Source organism: Mus pahari, chromosome 17 (assembly GCF_900095145.1).
Source record: "Mus pahari chromosome 17, PAHARI_EIJ_v1.1, whole genome shotgun sequence".
NCBI classification, from domain to species: Eukaryota; Metazoa; Chordata; class Mammalia; order Rodentia; family Muridae; genus Mus; species Mus pahari.
Window position 1 is genome coordinate 48690514 of NC_034606.1, and position 17952 is coordinate 48708465.

Here is a 17952-nt window from a genome sequence, read left to right on the forward strand (position 1 = left end):
TTGTTTTAGGAGAATCAATAGGGACAGTGATGTCCCTCCCAACCCTGACATGACCCAAACTTCTAGGGAGGCATTCTGGAAGGAGGGAGGCTGCCACAGGTGACATGGGCAAACTGGATGAGGATAGAAAGGGTCCCCATAACACAAGACAGATGCCATGAGGATGACAGGAAGTCACATCTCCAGTGTGCTGGGGCTGGGAACAATGTGAAGCAGGTGTCACTGCTGGCTGCCTGCTGAGGAGAGGCTGTGAGCAGGAGGAAGTGAGGGGGTGACGCTTCCCAGTGAGCTGAGGGCTGGGCCCACCCCCCTTGGTCTGAGTTCTTCTTTCAGCAGGCATCGAGTGGTGTCTGCACTCCACAGATCACTGACCACACCCCGTGCCATTTTGATGCCCCTCATGCTGCGGCCCTCAGGAGCAAGCCTGTCAGGTGGCCCCAGCTGACAGTTTCCCACTGACAGGGAGCCTTCTCCTACAGAGGCTGGGCTTCTGGCTAGCACTCCACCTCTGTGAACCTCTCTGTTCGTGTCCTGATCACCTGAGCCCGGATGCTGCCTATGGTTGGACTCTTGCCACGCGCCCCCGTCCCCCACCCTCCAGACCTGGGAGCCTCCCTAACATCCCGTCTGTTCCTGAGCCCGTCACCAAAGCTCGAAGCCGGCTTATATTGCTTGAGAGAAAGCTGCTTTTCTCTCTAGAACAGAATCTAGTGGGGGTGTTGGTGGTGGTGGTCTCACATAGACCTCAGCCTTCATTTCTGCTCCTCTCATCTGTTCCCTTTACCCTGTGCCCTCTCTCCCACATAGGCCACCTGTACCACCTTCTTCAGGGCATCTGTTAAGTGAGCTCAGGCCTCTGGTTTCCCAGGATAAGAACCACCATCCCCCCCCCTGGGGGGGGCGGGGATTCCCCAAGCTCTTCCCTCTGCAACTGTCCACCTCTCCCTGCTGACCCTCAACCCTCAAGGCTCTGCACACCCAGTCCTAGAGAGGCCACTCACTTGTCATGGACTCGGTTCTCAGGGACACAGAGACCTGGAGGCGGGCTTTCAGGGCCGGGGACTTCCTAAGACTTCCTCAAGTGAAGAGTTGAAAGGTGTCAACACCAAGACAAGGATCCCAGACAGTAGTCAGCACAGGGGCCTTGGGCCCAGGTTCATGTATATAGGGTACTCTGATCAGGGGAGCCACAAGAACACACCGGTCACAACCCGGCTTCCCTTCTGCTGTCCCACTGGACACAGTCTGGCCCCCTGCGGGCTTTCAGGTGGGTACAGAGGCAGGCCCAGGGATAGGCTGGGCTGGCTTGCAAGCCAAGTGAGGATGCAGTCTTCCCACTATGATGAAAGTCCTGGCAGGTGGCCCTTTTGGCCCAGGGCATGGGGGGAGGGGGAGAGGGAACTGGCGGTGGGTGGGGGCTCTCCCAGGCTGTTCTGGGAGATGGTGGGAGGAGGAGCTGCTGTATCAGAAGCACTCTAGGCTTGAGCTCGGAGCATCCTCTTTGGGGAAGGGATCAGTTAGCAACATTCTCATCTTATAGTAAGCAGCACTGTACCAAACGGGGAGCCCAGGGCTAGGTGGCCTAGAGCAGAGCTAGGTCCGGAGTAAACGCCCCAGTCCCTTGGCCCCTTGCTTGGGCAAATGCTCCGTCTTCCCACCCTGCCTCCACCTGCTCTGATGTACAAGCCGACCCAGGGCTTTCCCTGCAGACACCTGTCTTACCCGATGACGAATCCCGGGCTCTCGGAAAACACTGAACTTTTGAAGTCATCCCTTTGATATTGTCCCCTGGACCTTTGCCAAGATCAGAGTGTACACCTGACTGGTGAGCTAGAACCCCCGGGCAAGTCGTCAGGTGCACTAGGAAGCCCCTGTTGGCTTGTGCGGCCTGGGTCCCTGAGCCCTGCTGGGACCTCTGTCAGGAACTCTACAAGAGCACCCCTGAGGACTGTGGCTGCTCCCTGGCTTCTTGGACTTGGAGATGTCACAGTGGCCACGTCAGACACTTACACACGAGTCCCTTCCTCTTCCATGTTAGTGGCTCCCACAGAGGAATCTCAACTCTGCTTTCTCCCCTGCCATGGTCACCTGAAGCCTCATGGCTTTGTAAGATCCTGCCCCAGGGGCCAGGCAATGCTGTGGAACCATCTCCAAACGACAACCTGTGCCTGTGCCTGTGCCCGTGCCTGTGCCTGCTCTACTTGTCTAGGGCCTGGCTAGCAGTTACTAGAAAAGCTGTCAACCCTTGTTCTGGTGAAGGCCACTGCCTCCCACCAGATCCTAAAGGCTTCATCATGCCTAGGCTAGATGCTGGTCCATCTTCACCTCGGAGACTGACTGAAGCCGACCATCTCCGTGGTGCTCTTCTCAGCACCGGAAGCCGGTAGGAGTTGGAGCGCCTCAGTTACATGAAAAGGCCCCATTCTACGAGGGCCCCAAGGAATGACTGGTCGTCCTGGAGGAGGTTTGGCCAAAGGGCTGGGCAGAGCCAGTCTGGTTAAAGGGTCCAACCATTTGAAGCAGAGTCATGGGAAACCCAAGAGTCACTGGGACCAGAGCCTAAGGCTATTACTGTCCCTTTCACACCTATCTCCCTTAAACTGGAGTGCAGATCAGAACACGGTTTGGGCTACTGGCACAGGGTGGGGTAGTGACCTCTCTCATCTGTCCCCTCTCAGAGCACATATGGTCCAGGCCCTTGCTGGCTAGATAGGTTGGCTTCCAGATGTGAGCAGCTGGTCTCTATTTCTCCACTCTTGACCATCCTGGTCACAGGAATGAAGCACTGCACAGCCTACTTGTCCAGGGTCAGCCTATGTCTCAGAGGGTGCAGCAAGGCCCGAATCTACCCTCTTCTAGCCTGGGGTTCCATACGGCGGCTGGCTTTCTGTGACACGGATGGGCTGTGGGGAAGACAGTATAGTGGGAAGTTTTGGTCTGTCTTCTCTCTCACATAGCTGCAAGGCATCTTACCTCAGGCATCTGCATCCTCACCTCCAGATCCCCGTTTCTATGCTAAAGTCCTTCCCCTTTGGTTGAGAACCCCTCATACGTTTGTGACACACAGTGATTCATGCCGTGTGCCAGGTTGTCCCCAACAGCTCTGGAGGGCACACAATGAAAGGTCAAGGGTTGGCCACACACTTCAGTCCTAGAGCTGAATCAGGCCCAGGATGTTCTGTGGTGGTTCTTGTTGGCTCTTAAGGACAGGCAAATTCTATGGAATTGGGACCTTCCTGACCAAAACCCAGGATGCTACAGGTGTGCTGCAGTACCCTGCTGGAGCCTCTCCCTCTTCTTGACATCGCTGACAGCCACTCCCGTGGTTGCCAGCTGCCTTCGTTCACCTGTCCCCCAGCCTGGTTATCTGGGCCCAGCTATAGGACCATATGGGCCGCTCGGGGCCAGGTGGGGCTGCACCCACACGGCGCAAGTGCTGACCTTTGCATGTCTTTCCATCTGGCTGCAGTGTGAATCCAACCGGGCAGCTGCACCGCACGCCGGTGGCAGTGTCCTTACACGTCCGGTCACAGCCTCCGTTGTTCACTGCACATGTCTCTGGGGGAGGGGGGAGGGGGGAGACAGAGATGCTCAGTTTCCCCAGACACCAGCCTACCATTTTTTCCCCATCCAAGAGACCCAGGCATCTAGGCTCAAGTGTTATCTATAGTACCCTGGCTGTCGGGACACTTCCTGAGCCTCAGGCTCCCCATCTGTAAAGTGGGTGACCGGCACCATTCCCGTGGAAATGTCTGCGGATGGCTTAGGGCTGTACTAGGGGTAAAGATCACTGCTCACAGTGGGGAGGTTGTGTTTTTAGGATCAGTGCTGAGACTAACCTAGCGGCTGCCTAGTGCTGTTTTAAATCTTGGCCCTGCTTGGTTTTAGACACCCAATCCTGCTGGTGACTGCCAGAAGGCTTGGGGGCTCTTACACCCAGCCTGTGTGAAATGACTCTCCAGCCTGGCTACAGGACTGGGTTCCAATGGCCTGCACACCATCCATCCATCACCTTAGGGAGGCTCGGAGCCGCACATCTGTTCTCGCTGAACCATTTGCCAAAGCATCTGGTTTTTGTCTCCTTGAACCCTGTCTAGTGCTTCCCCCCCCCCTTCAGCAAATTTCAAAGGGGCCAGAGTGGCTGGGGGCACAGTGGAGGTCACTGAAGCTGCTGCGGGGGTGAGAGTGATCCTCTGCAGGCCTGCAGAGGACTGGGAGAGCTAGGTCTCCAGGACGTGGTGGCCCAACCACCACCCTCCCAGGCCTCTGGTCATTTGCCACCTGGTTTTTGTCATGAGCACCTGGCAGGCTTGCTTCTCAGGGAAACAGTGCCCATGTGAGGTTGCTTCTCTCTGCCTTTACTGTGGGGCAGGAGAGAGAGAGAGAGAGAGAGAGAGAGAGAGAGAGAGAGAAAGGAGAGAGAGAGCACACCAGGCGTCCATCTCTACAACCTGTGCTACGTTCTTGCCTCCATTCTGCTTTGCTGGGTGCCTGGCCAAGTCTGCTTTTCCTGAAGGTTCTTTCACAATTCTGAAAGCACCATGCGTCTCCTCTGCAAAGGCTTTGGGGAGTGAGCCCATGTGAAAAGGGATGAAGGGAGACCCTTAGGTACCGGCAGTCCACACTGCTTATTTCATCAGATTCATGGGATCGTGCCTTTGAACTTTGCCCCAGAGTAGGGGTGCCAGGAGAGGGAAGTGCACATCCTATGTGCACTCAAACCCAAGGTCACGGGGGTGGGTGTCACTTGCTGCAGAGGCTAAGCAGTCTCCAGGGACAGCCCCTTCTTTCTCAAGGCCAGCATCTGCACTAGCCATCACCATCCAGAAGAGCCGTGGTTGTCACATGTCCTTTCCCTGGCGCTCTTCTGGGCTGACTTCCCTGAGTTTCAGGCTAGCACCTCCAGCTAGGGATGGGAGGTGTCTGTGGGGGGTGGGGGGGTAGGGTGGGCTGGCTGTGGCTTGGTGGTGTTCAAAGCCTATTTCCTTATCCTTTGTGATCCAGGATGCCTCTCTGTGGCACTGCCCTGAAGTCCAGGCTCCATGAAGCCCGACCTTCCTAACACTTAGCGGGTGGGTCCCCGCGCCAGCATGGGCCAGTTCTAACTGGTTTGTGGCCCCTGTGTACCTTCTCATCTCCTCCCAGAAGCATCTGCTGGGGCAGTAGGGTGAGATAGAAGGCAGCCCCACACCTGGAAAGGAGAAGACAAGCTTCTCTCCCCGCTCCCCCCTTCACCCCCGGGGCCAAGGTGAGGATCAAATGTACTCTCTACTTAAAAGACGTAAGGCCCAGGTGCTGACCTGGAGGGCTCTCATCAAATGTTTCCTTTCCTGAGGTTAAACCAGAGGGGGGGAATCCTGCCGCCCACCCCAGCAGAGAGCCTGCCAGCCTTTCATGTGGGACAGCCCTCCGGAGAGGGGCAGAAAGTCTACCTGTCTTCCAGGTGTGGATAATTATAGCTCAGTGGCAGGGGGGCATGGAGGAGGGGCAGGGAATGCAGGCTGGGGCTGGGTGGGCCCTGAACCTCTCTGGTGGTGAAGGTGGGGTTCAGGCATTAGGGACTGCGTCCTTGGGAACCAGACCTGACAGTCTGAGAGTCCTCCTTTCTCTTTGATGGGGCTTTGGGTTTTAACCAGTGAGGCCTTGGGGACCTGTTGGCCCCATCCGTGTATTCTGTAGACTGAGGTTGAGACCGGGAGTTGGGCTCTGGCACAGTGGTCACTCATCCTTGCACACCCACTGCAAGACAATCTCTCCCACAACAGGCTTTTAGACCTCCTTGCATTGCCCCAGTCAATGACTGATGCTCAGGCCTTCGTCTCCTAAGTCCTCAGTGACCTGGAAGGCTTCTGCGTCTGTCCTTGGGTGCCAGCCCCGGAGCCCACGGCGGCACCTCGTTCGAAGGATCGGGAGAGGCCATACCCTACCTCTGTCTCCCAGGTCTCACCGTTCTGCCTTCCCAGCTCCTGGACCTCACTTCCTCAATGGGGAGCCCTGTGCCCAGCTGTGCAGACTTGGTGGCAGTGGTTGTTTAGATCTGGACAAACCACACAGTTCCCTGGGCACAAGGGTCCTAGCTAACTAACATCCTTCAGCCTGACTCTAGCAGACCTGCTCCAGGGGCCTGGGTGTGGCCTGTGCACCTATATATATGGTTGGACAAAACCCCCAAGTCCCCGAGTCCTCCTTAACAATGGCGCTCCCTACCCCAGGAATGCTCTTCTATCCATCCTATTGGGTCGGAGCTTCTCTCACCTATACCTTACCTGGTCAAACGGCTTCTTCATAGCACCCAACGACAGTGTCTATTTTTAGTGTGGCTCTGCTGTCACTGTGCTGTGACGCCACAGCCAAACAGTCCCTTCTCTAGACCACTGCCTTACTCTAAGTAGCTAAGTGCTTTTGGGAGAATGTAACCTGAGCAGTTTGATGCCTGGCCTGGCCTCCATAGGCCCCTCCATCCCTTGTAGCACAGGGAGTCACTTTTGCCTTCCCCACCTCAGCCATATTGCTCCCGGTGAGGGATGCCACAGGAGGCAACACATAGAGAGCCCACCGAGGTCCCCTGAGGGGCACCGGCTGGCAGGGTGGGACTGAGCATCTCCTCTCTAGAAGTTTCCAGTTCGAAGTGCCTGAGTCACTGCTGAAGGCATTGGCAGCCTGCTTTACCATTCAGCTCCCATCTTAGAGGACCTCACATACAGCTTTACTGCTCCGTCTCCCAAGACTGAAGTCCGCCTACATCTGATGCTTGCCCGCCACCGTCTCAGAGAAGTTTGAAACACATTCCTGTCCTTACAGTGGCTGGGAGATGAGAGTTGGAGTCTGTAGCAGAATATTCCAAGGGTTCTGGTTTCTCACTCTGGCCTTCTCTGGTTCCCATCTCAGTCCCTGAACTGGTGGTATACAAGTTGGCCTGGTAAGACCTGAGTCTGTCCACCAGAACTACGATCCTGGAGCATAAGGGGAAGAGGGCCTCTCTCAAGGGTCAGAGGCAAGCTCCTTCATGATCATGGGAGAGTGCCACATCTCTCCATGCCGTGGCTCCAGGTGAGAGTTACTGGGCTCTACCTAAAGGCTGTCCCACCCCTCCTGCAAGAGAAGCATCTTCCAGAGGAATAGCCTTACTCATCTGAGAAGGCACCCTCTTCTCCATTAACCTCAAAATAGCTTGAAGTAATCCAAAAAACCTGACACTTTTGTGAACAGTACCAAGGCTCAGAAAAGGAGTTTGCTCACGTGGGAATGGCTGCCTCGCATGTGGCTCTGTGAGAAATGATGAGAGGCCCGTGTTCAAAAATGATTCAGAATTTCCAGATAGAGGCTACAGAGCACCAAGCCAGTTGTGGGCCTATCTCTGGCCAGCCCTGGTGACTTTATGGCCATAGAGAAAGTAGCCTGTGTGTCCAGGCCATGCAGCCATCAAGGGAGCTGGCATGCTCGCTCAGCTATGACACATCAGGCTATGGAGGTCACTGGTCTAGTCCAGAACTGGGGCTTTGGTGATAGATTCCCCAGACAGGTGGCAGTCTATACCTATGGTGGCATGGCTCCCACAGAGGGATGCAAGAGCCAAAGGCCTGCTGTCGGGAAGCAGCTCCTTGTGCAGGTTCTGCAGGATGGCACCACCATTGATCAGCAAGTTCCCTGAAGAACAGTCTTACCCAAATGAGGATCAGACTTGAGCTGTGGAGCCAGGATCGGCTCCATGTGCCCATGGGCTATGTAAGTGTGGGAAACCCCTCTACACACAGATCTGCATCCCCATCTGCTCACGGTAATGGCAGTATTTACCATGTGGCTTTGGAGTAGCCCAGACACAAGGACAGAGGTGCGAGTGCTTTATAGGCTGGCCTGTCATTGTGACCGCTTCATTCCTGGTGCCCCGTTTCAGACTCTCTGCATGTGGAGTCTGGTATCCACTGTCTATTGCTGAATCACTGAATAATAATCCTTTCTGAGTGGCTCTGAGCTGGGCAGATGTGCTTGGGACCCAACTCTGGTCTCAGGGAGACTACAATATAGTGGGCAGTCCAGAGACCAAGAAGACAGTGTTTTGGCAACAAGGGAGGAGCCAGAGATGAGCTGACCTACCCAGGAGCCAACTGCTTCCCAGGGGACGTGGTACAGGGCTAACACCTTGCTTTTCACACTGGCTTCTGCTGGGTGGCCTCTTTAGCTAAAGCCAGTGAAGTCACTGGGGCTGGGAAGCCCACAGTCCCATGCTTTCTGAAACCGAGCCACCAAGATGACATTATTTGGTTGGTTGTCCCCTTCATCCACCATATGGCTTCAGGAAGAACCATAGCTGGGTATCCCTTTTTCTCAGTGATGCGCACAGGCCCAGCATGGTGGGGGTGGCTCCTGCTAATGATGGAATAAGCAAGCAGGGGCATGGGAGGCCCCTGAGGAGGAGGAACACAGGGTATGGGGAATGAGTCCAAGCCTGTGTCGGTCCTGGCCAGGAGGAGCAGGGCTGAAGCTGGGGTAAGGAGAGTGACCCCAGGGTTCACGCCCAGCAGGACAGAGTTCTGTGACCGATTGACACAAGAGTTGGGGACAGCCCGTTGGCCAGTATGCCAGACTTTGCACCTCCAAGCTGGAGGGTTTTAGCCAAAGACCTGACTCCTTTCTCTAGAATACTGGTTCCCACTTATGTGTGCCTGGCCTCACTGCAGGCTTGTCGACAGTGTAGTCTTCTCCTCCCAAGAGGCTCTGACTGGGGTGTAGGTGTAGGTGGTGTGGGGGGTGGGGAGGTTCTTCCTGTGGGCCCAGCACCCAGCATCAGCCCTGTCCCTTAAAGACCTGACCCTGATGGGGAGCTGCCCCAAGCCCTGGTTGCATCATTTAGGCCTCAGTTAGGGTGGATCCATCTGCCTTTCAGCCTTAGTACTGGCTGTGGCAGCTGTGAAGGAGCCAGCCACTGGCTCTCTCCATCTACCTACTGATTGACCTCTGACCCTCTCCCCTCAGCAGACTACTGACCCTTCCCCAGCTCCCTTCCCTCAGAGATAAAAGCTGTTCTCCCTGTCCTAGCTGTTACATGTGGTCTCTCTCCACTGGGGGCAGCTCAAGTCCTTCTCTGACATTAGCATCGTGTGGCAGGTTCGTATCTGTCACTGTGTTGGGCATAACGAGCAAGGTCTCTCATGCTCTGTCCTGTCACTCAGCAGGGAGTGGTGGAATGCACGTGTGGGAGCAGAGCAGGGGGAAGTGTAATGAAATAGAGAGGTTTGGAGGTGTAGGATGAGGTCCCCAAGGGGAAGCAGGAGAGAAGACTGCGTACATATAACGCCAATACTGCTCAGGGCTGCCCTGTGCCCACAATGCTAAGAGGGTCCAGCAGAGCACAGAGTCAGTCTTCATGCTCTCTGGACTCTATTTTCTTAGCATAGCCTGATGGCGGTGAGGCCCCACGAGGCCTTTGCTGATAGTGGCCTGGCTGTGCAGGGTCCATCCTACAGACCTTAGGGAGACAAACTACTATTAGAGGAGCCATCCTCTGGAGCACCGAGGGATCTCAACTCTAGGGATTCTGGGAGCACCAGAGAAGAGCTGCATGAACCCAAAGAGGTTGGGATGTTTACATAGTTGTTGGGAAAGCAGAATCCAACTTGGGGATCCACAGGTCTGCAGAAGGAGACCTGGAAGGAGCTGGAGGACAGAAAAACCCAGGAAAGAGACCGAAGCCTGCAGGAAGACAGGCTTCTTGTCTATACTAAGTGACCACAGAGGCCTTTCCTCAAGTCAGGAGGCAGGAACAGGGACTTCAAGACACAAGCCTGTCCTGCCCTTCCCCTAGCTGTGAGGTCCAGAGTTCTGGGAAGACGAAGGATACTCACGGGAGGGGAGGTTCACTCCCAGGAGGGGAGGTGGTGGGTGGGAGTTTCATGTCTATTCTGTGCATGGCTCAGGGAAGAACACAGCCAGGTCACGCAGCTGGTGAACATCTGGGTCTGTCCTCTTCCAGGTCACACGGTTGGTGGATATCTGGGTCTGTGCCCTTCGCCTATGTGGGTCTGTCCACTGGGCTGTGTGTGACACAATGGTCTGCAGTATGCAGAGCCTTCTGTGCAGAGTCCCCATGAACAACAGCTAATACCCGGTGAGCATGTCCTCGCTTGCCCCGTGCACAAGCAGACAGGGCCACCGTGTCCGGCTGGAGGGACTGAATGTGACACTAGGAACCCGTGGTTAGCTAAGATGAAAGCCACAGTTCAGGTTTCTGTGGCTTCCCCAGCAAAAAAAAATCACCCTTGGGCTAGAGTAAGCAGTGTGCAGGGGGTCTGAGGGGAGCCTCTACGCAAGGCAGCATGCCCTTTCTGCCAACCTGGAAGACCCTAGGGGTAGAGACTGCTTCCTCGGAAGGGTCTAGATTATGAGTTCCTGGCTGATCTTTGGTAATCCCATGGTTAAACACCCAGCTCAGCAGTCACAGCTGACTAAGGTTAGGCAAAGCCCTGCGACTCTCTCCTCACCATGGATCTGCCTGGGGATTGATTTCCCTGCTGTCACTCCACAGGCCCGGCGAAGCAGGGACACTACGGAGAAGCCTGTAAGTGAACACCTGCTCCGGGCTACCCACGGCCAGACACTGCACACTGGGCTCCTTCAGGCTCCTCTAGGGCACACAGCTCCAACCCTGTCCCAAGCAATAGGGCAAATGAAGCTCAAGGATGAGAGGTGACCCTGGCTGGTGTCAGGGAAACCAAGATGGAGACCAGACCTGACTGCAGAAGCTGGGCCGGAATGAAGTGGAAGGAGGGACCCTGCTGTGAGGTTGGGCTTCTGTCTAGCCACGGGATCCATGCTGTGGAACAGCTACACATCCTTACCAACAAGCTCCATCTTGGAGGAACCGGAAGCCTTCCCCCTCCGCCCTTCCACTCCTGTCACTTTGCCCATGTCAGTCTTGGAGCCTTGCTTGAGAGAGACTTTTTTGTTTGTTTGTTTGTTTTTTTGTTTTGTTTTTCAAGACAGGGTTTCTCTGTGTAGCTCTGGCTGTCCTGGAACTCACTCTGTAGACCAGGCTGGCCTCGAACTCAGAAATCTGCCTGCCTCTGCCTCCCGAGTGCTGGGATTAAAGGCATGCGTCACCATGCCCAGCTTTGAGAGAGACTTTTACCCTGGCCCACGTGCTCATTTCAGGGGGACTTGGCTAGAGATACGCAGAAGGCAAGCCAGAGGTGGGGGAACAGGCCATGACCTTCCCAGGAAGGTAGGCTGGGAGGAAAGAGCATCATGGTTGTGTCTGTTTTGACACAGGTGAAGACTGGTTTATATGGGAGTGGACGAGGGTCGCGCTGCTTTCTGGCACCTTCCATTCGTGGCCTGTAGATATGCACAGCCACTTGGGTGCAGGCAAGGCTGGGACTTGGTTAGCAGAAACATCAGGAGTCGGGCATGGGTAATGTAATGAGTGGTAGAGAGCTCTGAGGTCACATTGCAGAAGGTTTTTTTTGGGGGGGGTACACAGGTCAAATCCTGAGGGGCAAGGAGCTGAGGAAAGAGGTAAGGATGGTGCCAGGGAAGATGGCTATGCCCCAGCTAAGCACTAGCGAGGGGAGGGGAGAGACAGGGAGGAGGCTGGGTGTGTAGGGAGAGGAAGTATGGTGGGGTAGTGAGAAGCGGCCATGGGCCCTGGCGGGAAGAGGGCATACCCTGAGATGGCTGAGGTCAAGAAGCACCAGAGCGTCAACGGTGCCTGGGTCCCCTGTGACAGATGGAACGTGAGACATGGGAGAAGGGGGCCCAAGGCAGGTTGCCTTCTGGTTATGAGGCTCACTCCACATCTCTGCTATCCCTCAGCCAGCTGCCAGACAGCAGAAGGTCCTCTAGCCAGGCTTTGTCTCCAGGCCCAGAAGTGCTGCGTCTGTGGCTTTGTGTGGCTTCTGTCTGTCAAGCCTCAGTTTCCTTATCTGGGGTCAGCCAGAGGTAAAGTCCATTCCTCTTTTCGTTGGTAACCCTGGCCGGACGTCTCACCTCTATCCATTCTACAATGTGACAGCCAAGTTGCCACTAACTCCCATCAGCCCCAGATGTACACTAACTGAACCAAGGGAGGGAAAGCACACGTGGGGTCACACGTGGGTAGCATACGTGGGGTCAGTCTAGAAGGTGGGTGTAGATGGGTCACCTGATCCTTTTCAACTGGGCCCGGTCTCTGGAGTTCTATGCGCAGTTGGGTCCCGTGAGCACAGAAGGGGCAGGTGACACAGAGCTATACTGACACCGAGTGGAAGGGCGAATGGGGACACGAGAGCTGAAGGCACCCTTGCCAGACAGAACCATCCTAGGTATGGCCCTGGGTAGTGATGAAGACGTGACACACTGAGGCAGGGAGCCCAGGATGGGAAGAAGCTATACCTGGAGAGACAGTGGCTGTCCAGAGAAGTGGGGTGTGGGGCTGGGAAAACGAGGAGCAGATATGGAATTGCCAGCAGGGAGGGGTCAATTTGTGGGGAGAAGCAAGTGAGCGTCCAAAGCTAGACTCATGAGGCTCGAGACAGTGTGGCAGTGTGGGCCCTCTAAGGAATAGCCATTGTCACCTTTAGTTTTCCCTACCCCACAGTTCTCCAGTCCCCTTTCCTGTCCTGAACTGCTCACAGTTCAGCAGACCTTGGGGTGTTGTCCTGCCTACCACAATCTTCAACCTCCAGCTCCTTTGAGGCTGGTGGGGTAAGTGCGGGACACCCACTCATGGGGACCTCAGACTCTGCTGGAGAAGGCTGCACCGGGAAGCTCCTCCCAGCAAGACACGCCCACAAATGAAGCTACCCTCAACCCCCTCACGTGCCCCCCACAGCTGCTTCCCCAGGCACTAGAGGCCTTGGGGGGGGGGTGCATGGGTTGGGGGTGGGGAGGAGTCAGGGCAGAGCCAAGGGCAGTGCTGGCTTCACCTTGCCTGCTCACCCAACAAACTCGCAGCGGCCCCTCACTCCTGGGCTTGGACTCTGGCCACCTATGCCAACAGCTGGCACTATCAAAAGCTGCCTTGTGCTAGCCACTTTTTTCCACGGGGGCTTATATCGTCTTCCTGACAGCTCTTGTGGGTATGCGATGTGCATTTCCCAGGGCAAAGTTGTCTCCCAGAGAGCTAAGAAACATCCCTGGCAGATGTGGCTCCCAGGGGACCTTGTAGGTTGGCTCCAAGGCCAAAGTCTCCACCTCTCCTCCAGGTCCAGGCACCTCTGGGCCACGCCTGTGCAGTGGCTGCTGCTGAAAAGGATCACAGACACTGGGCTGGACCTAAATTCTGGCCATCAGTGGGAACATTTATGAAGAGGGCCTTTCAGGTACAGGAGGACAGGTAAGGCTTTGGGGAGACTCCTGTCCCTGTAAACCCAAGACCCACCCCACCTTCAGACTAGGCAGTGTCCTGTTTACTCTGACGTCTGTAACTATTGAACATCCATTCCTGGACAGACTCCAAGGGGAAGGAGGGAACTGTGGGCCCGAAAGGGTTGGGTGAGAGACGCAGAGTCAGCTGGGACAGTGCAGGGGAGAAGTCTCCCCTCTCTGGGGCCGTATCCATCAGCCAGGTCAGTCCCAGCTCTCAGTGCAGCCTGGGCAGAGTGCAAGGCTGGGGTCACTGCCCTGGGGACAGGCACCCTGCTCTCCTGAGTGCTCCTGCAGAACCCCACTGGCTGTAGGTTCTGTTCCTTGGTGCCTTAAGGACAGGCTATATCCTGGGTACCTGTTGAGCTTCAAGCACTCTCTGTGATTGGTGACTGGCTTTGGATTTGGTATTTGCAGGAGCCCGCCCTAGCTGTGTTTGCCTCCCTTCTCAGGACTTAGGGCCTGCACGTGTGATGTGGGACAGATGCCTCTGGGGCTGTGGGGATGCAAGGAAGCAGCATTGTGGAGGAGGGAAGATTTGGGAAGATACTAGGTTAGGTACCACTGCAAGGATTGGGTGGTGGGGAGGCAGAGCTCACGCTGCCTCACATGTGCAAGTCTGGCATTGGAGCTTCAACCACGGACAGGAAGACTGGGAGCCTTGGGATGGATCGATGCGAGAGAACTACTGAGGTCTGTGCCTTAGCAGAGGGTCCTCAGCCTTGGCCGGACTGTCTCTTATAACTCAGAACCCACAAGACACGAAGGCCGTTGCCAACAGGATTGTGTTAAGGGCTCTGTGCTGGGAGGCCTCCTTAGATGGATTGGTCTGAATGGACCCTAGCTGCTCCCAGCTCTCTGGAGGGTTCTCCCTTGACCCCCCAAGAAGGATGAGGTTGGCTTCATGGGAACTTTCGCTCAGCCTATGGGGTAGCACCCTGCTGTCGTCCCAGGGGTGGGTCCACCTCTGTCCTGAGAAACCATTCCACCATCTTTCTACCGTATGGCTATCCCCATGGTCAGTTGGCCTTTCTTGTCCTGCCTGGTGCTGTCAGAAGTGGGGCTCCGAGCCTGAGAAGCTGCCAGCACCTTCCCATGAATGATGCTGCAGGCCTGAGTCGAGGCTGGGTCACTTCTAGTCTCTAAAACTGGGAGCCTTGTAGTCAAAACAACACAGCTTGGGCAGAGAGTAGCAAGCCCCAAGAAGGAGCGGAGGGGCCTGGAGACTGACCTGCTTTAGTCCCTCTGGATTCGTGTGTGTGTGTGTGTGTGTACGTGTGTGTGTGTGTGTGTGTGTGTGTGTGTGTGTGTGTGTGTGTGTGTGTGTGTGTGTGTGTGTGTGTCCTGGCTCCGGCTCACAAATCACGAGAGTGATAACTGACTTGTAGGTATTTAAGGGATATGACTTCTGTGGTCAGGGCAGACTCTCTCTTGGAAAGTTCCTAGCTCTGACAGGGTGGGGGATACCCTCAATCCTACACATCTTTTGTGGAGCCCACGTTGAGAAGCCGCTGTCCGAGGGATGTATGACTCGGGGCTCCCACAGGGAAAGGGGACGTTCTCTCGGCCTGAGAATCAGCCTGCTCTAGATGTGTAGAGAGCACAGAAGGCCGGAGGGAGAGACAAGGGAGGAAGTAGGGGGGCAGAGCTATTACCTCGCCATCTCTTCCTGAGGGGTGCGCCTTCTGCCTCCAGCTTTCCCCACTCCTCAAATAAACCCCATTCATAACAATTCTGGGCTGAAACCCGCAGGGTCGTCTTGGCGGTTCTATGACAACAGGGCATGTGGGCTTCACTCTAGTGAACCCTGAGTATGTAGTATCCTGGCCTGCCTTATCACACCTTCACCTTGTGCTCTGGAAGCTGGTCACTACAGGGGTCAGTACACAACCTAAGGAGCCAGGTGGCTCGGGACCCGGCCCATAATGGGATTTCCTGTCCCTCATCTTCCTCTCCTGCTTCCAGGTGCTTCTCCTTGGCCTGTCCTCCCTCCCTTCCGTCTTAGGATCTCAGAGACCCAAGCCACCTCTAGCCTTAGACTCTACCAAGGCAGTATGCTGGCGTTCCCTCTCTGAGGCCAACACCATCAGCTTGACTCAATTTTATCTCTCCTCTCTGTCTGTCTTTCAGAGAGAGGTTCTGAGAAGTCACATGCTTTCCAGCTGGGGCCTCTACACTAGTGTTACAAAATGAGGTGACCTCTCTAAGACCTTCATGCTCTGGCCTCCGGGACCCACATGGCCGTGATCCCTAAGGGTGCTCAACTGTTTAGGGTAATGAGTGACCCAGGGCAAGCTAGGGAGTCTCAGTTTCCTTCTCCGAGAAATAAGGACTCTTCTACCCAGTCCTATAGCTGGAAAAGTGTATATGAGGCTCACAGTGTCACCGAGCAGGTTGTGACAACCCTGGAGGCTGTAGCTATGCACAGGGGGGTGCAGGCAGCTGGCATGACCTATAGGCCTGCCACTTAGAACAGGGACCCACTGATGGGCTGGGGAAGGGGCGAATGCAGAGGCCGCACCCTGTGTCAAGAGTGGTTTTTCTCCACCCCTTTCTCCTCAGCTGGTCTAGCAGCAGCCTGGCCAGCAGGTCCCCAGAGAGCAAGGTCAGAGTTCCATGCTGCACAGAACTCCTCCCACCAGGGTCCCAGTGGCCACAGAGTCTCAGTGTGGCACGCTGACCCTCGGAGCCTAACATTTGTGTTGGTTTCTACACGATCAGAGGAGGGTTAGGCCAGGCACTCAGGCCACTAGACAATGGGTGCTGGGTTCTTTGCTACAATATGCAAACAAAGAAATCAACGTGTTTGATGGAGGGCAAACTGTTTTATAAAGGAAAACGAGTTCCCGTTGGCTGTGGGGCCTCCCCGCCTCCACAAACAACACATGGAGACCCCACACCTCACACACAGACACACGTCCTCATCCTTACACTCATCCACATGCTAGCACATGTACGGGCTCACAAAGCAGCACACCTCCCCACCAGCATCTGTACAGTCCCGCATCAGCGCCCAGGCTCTCACACTCCCCGAAGCTGGCGTGTCACACGTGACCGCATGCCGGGACCCCCCCCCCCCAGGCCAGCATTCATTCACACTTACCCACACACCCAAAAAGGGCAGGGAGAACAAAGGAGGTGGAAGAAAAGTGTTACCCATGAGGAGCCGCCGTTTCACCCGCTTGTCCACATCAGCTACTGACGTGGCATTGAAGTGAGAGCGCTCAATTGCAGCCTCATCCTTCTCTAGAACACAAGTAAGGGACAAACACGGAGCCAGTGGTTAATGAGAGCCCACTTCCCGCGGCCCAAGACCGTCAGCCTCTTGGCGTGGCGCACACAAAGCCAACACAGCATGCCGGGCCAGCGCGGTGCCCTCGCCAAGGGCTAATCCCAGGAACTTCCAGGCAGGTGTGCTCAGGGAAACAGTGTAGCGGCAAGGGTGGGAGGGGCGGCATGCAGACGAGGAAGGTGGCCACAACACAGACCTGGACACAGCGGGCACACGAGGCCCGCGTGCAGACAGGCAGGGAGGGCGGCTGAGGTCAGAGCAGAAAGCCCGTGTGGAGGACACGGAAGCAGACAGCATGCCATAGGCTCACAGAGAGAAGCGGTTACAGGTCCCCCGTGGGCTCGAGCGCGTAGGACACGAAGCACAGGACAAGGGGACAGGTTTGCGAGATCTGGTGATGGATATACCTGCGACAGCAGATGCCCTGTTACGAGGATGCTGCCACTCATGCAAAATTAAGAACGAGACTCACAGAGAAACGTACACAAACATACATACATACAGGGAACGCTGGATCCCATTGGACAGACAGAAAAATCCAGGGATCTGGGCAGCACTGGTTGCCTGCTTGTCTAGAGGACCAGAGCTAAGCATTCAAGTGCTTGACAAGGGACTGCAGAGAAGGAGCCGTCATTTTAGGAGCGTGCGGGAGGGAGACGGCTCAGGCCGGCCAGGGAGCCTCCAGCCACTGGGCACCAAGCTGTGCCAAGGTGCTTCGCTGGGCCTGGTGACAGGGAGCAAAGCAGGACAGGAGGTGTCTCATCCTGGTCAAGAGTTGAAGCCACAGTGGCTGGAGCTGGGTGGGGTGGGGTAGGGGGATGGTTTCTAACAAGAGGGGACGGACAGGAAGTGTGTGGCTTGGGAAAGAGATCCAAGCAGGGACTGTCACATGCAGCAGACATTAAAAAAAAAAAAAAATGAAAATAAGAAGAGACAGGGGTGAGTGAGGAAGACACAGGCAAGGAGGGTTAAACCCAGGCTGGAGTTCATCTCCCCAGCAGCTGTCTGTGCTGGTCCAGCGGCTGCAGGGCAGGCTCAACTGGACACGGGGAAATGGGACAGACGAGACAGAGGGGAGACCGGAGCGGCTCAAGGGAGCTCTGGGCAGGACAGCCACAGGAGAGAGGTCAGGGGTCAGGAGGTTCTAGATGGGATCAGGCTGCAATAGAGACACTGGTCTGAGACCTGCTTTGGCTTTTAATCATCATCATCATCATCATCATCATCATTATTATTATTGATTGGTTGGTTTGGTTTTGGCTTTTGGCTCTGAGAAATGCTTAATGAATGTCAGTTGTCAGACAAGACAGGCAATCAGGGAC

General features: G+C 55.6%; 1 protein-coding gene across 2 annotated transcripts in view; it reads right to left on the reverse strand.

Annotated features, from left to right (window-relative positions):
* The window catches only part of Scube1 (signal peptide, CUB domain and EGF like domain containing 1), a 119355-nt gene that overhangs the window by 28422 nt on the left and 72981 nt on the right, over nt 1-17952 (reverse strand). Inside the window, exons 7-8 of one of the 2 annotated variants that reach the window (XM_021216361.2) lie at nt 16495-16584; nt 3442-3558 (exon numbers count right to left, since the gene is read on the reverse strand). In XM_021216361.2, coding sequence (XP_021072020.1) covers nt 3442-3558; nt 16495-16584 — 207 coding nt within the window. The remainder of the gene's footprint in view (nt 1-3441; nt 3559-16494; nt 16585-17952) is intronic. The other variant, XM_021216362.2, reaches the window with a different exon arrangement.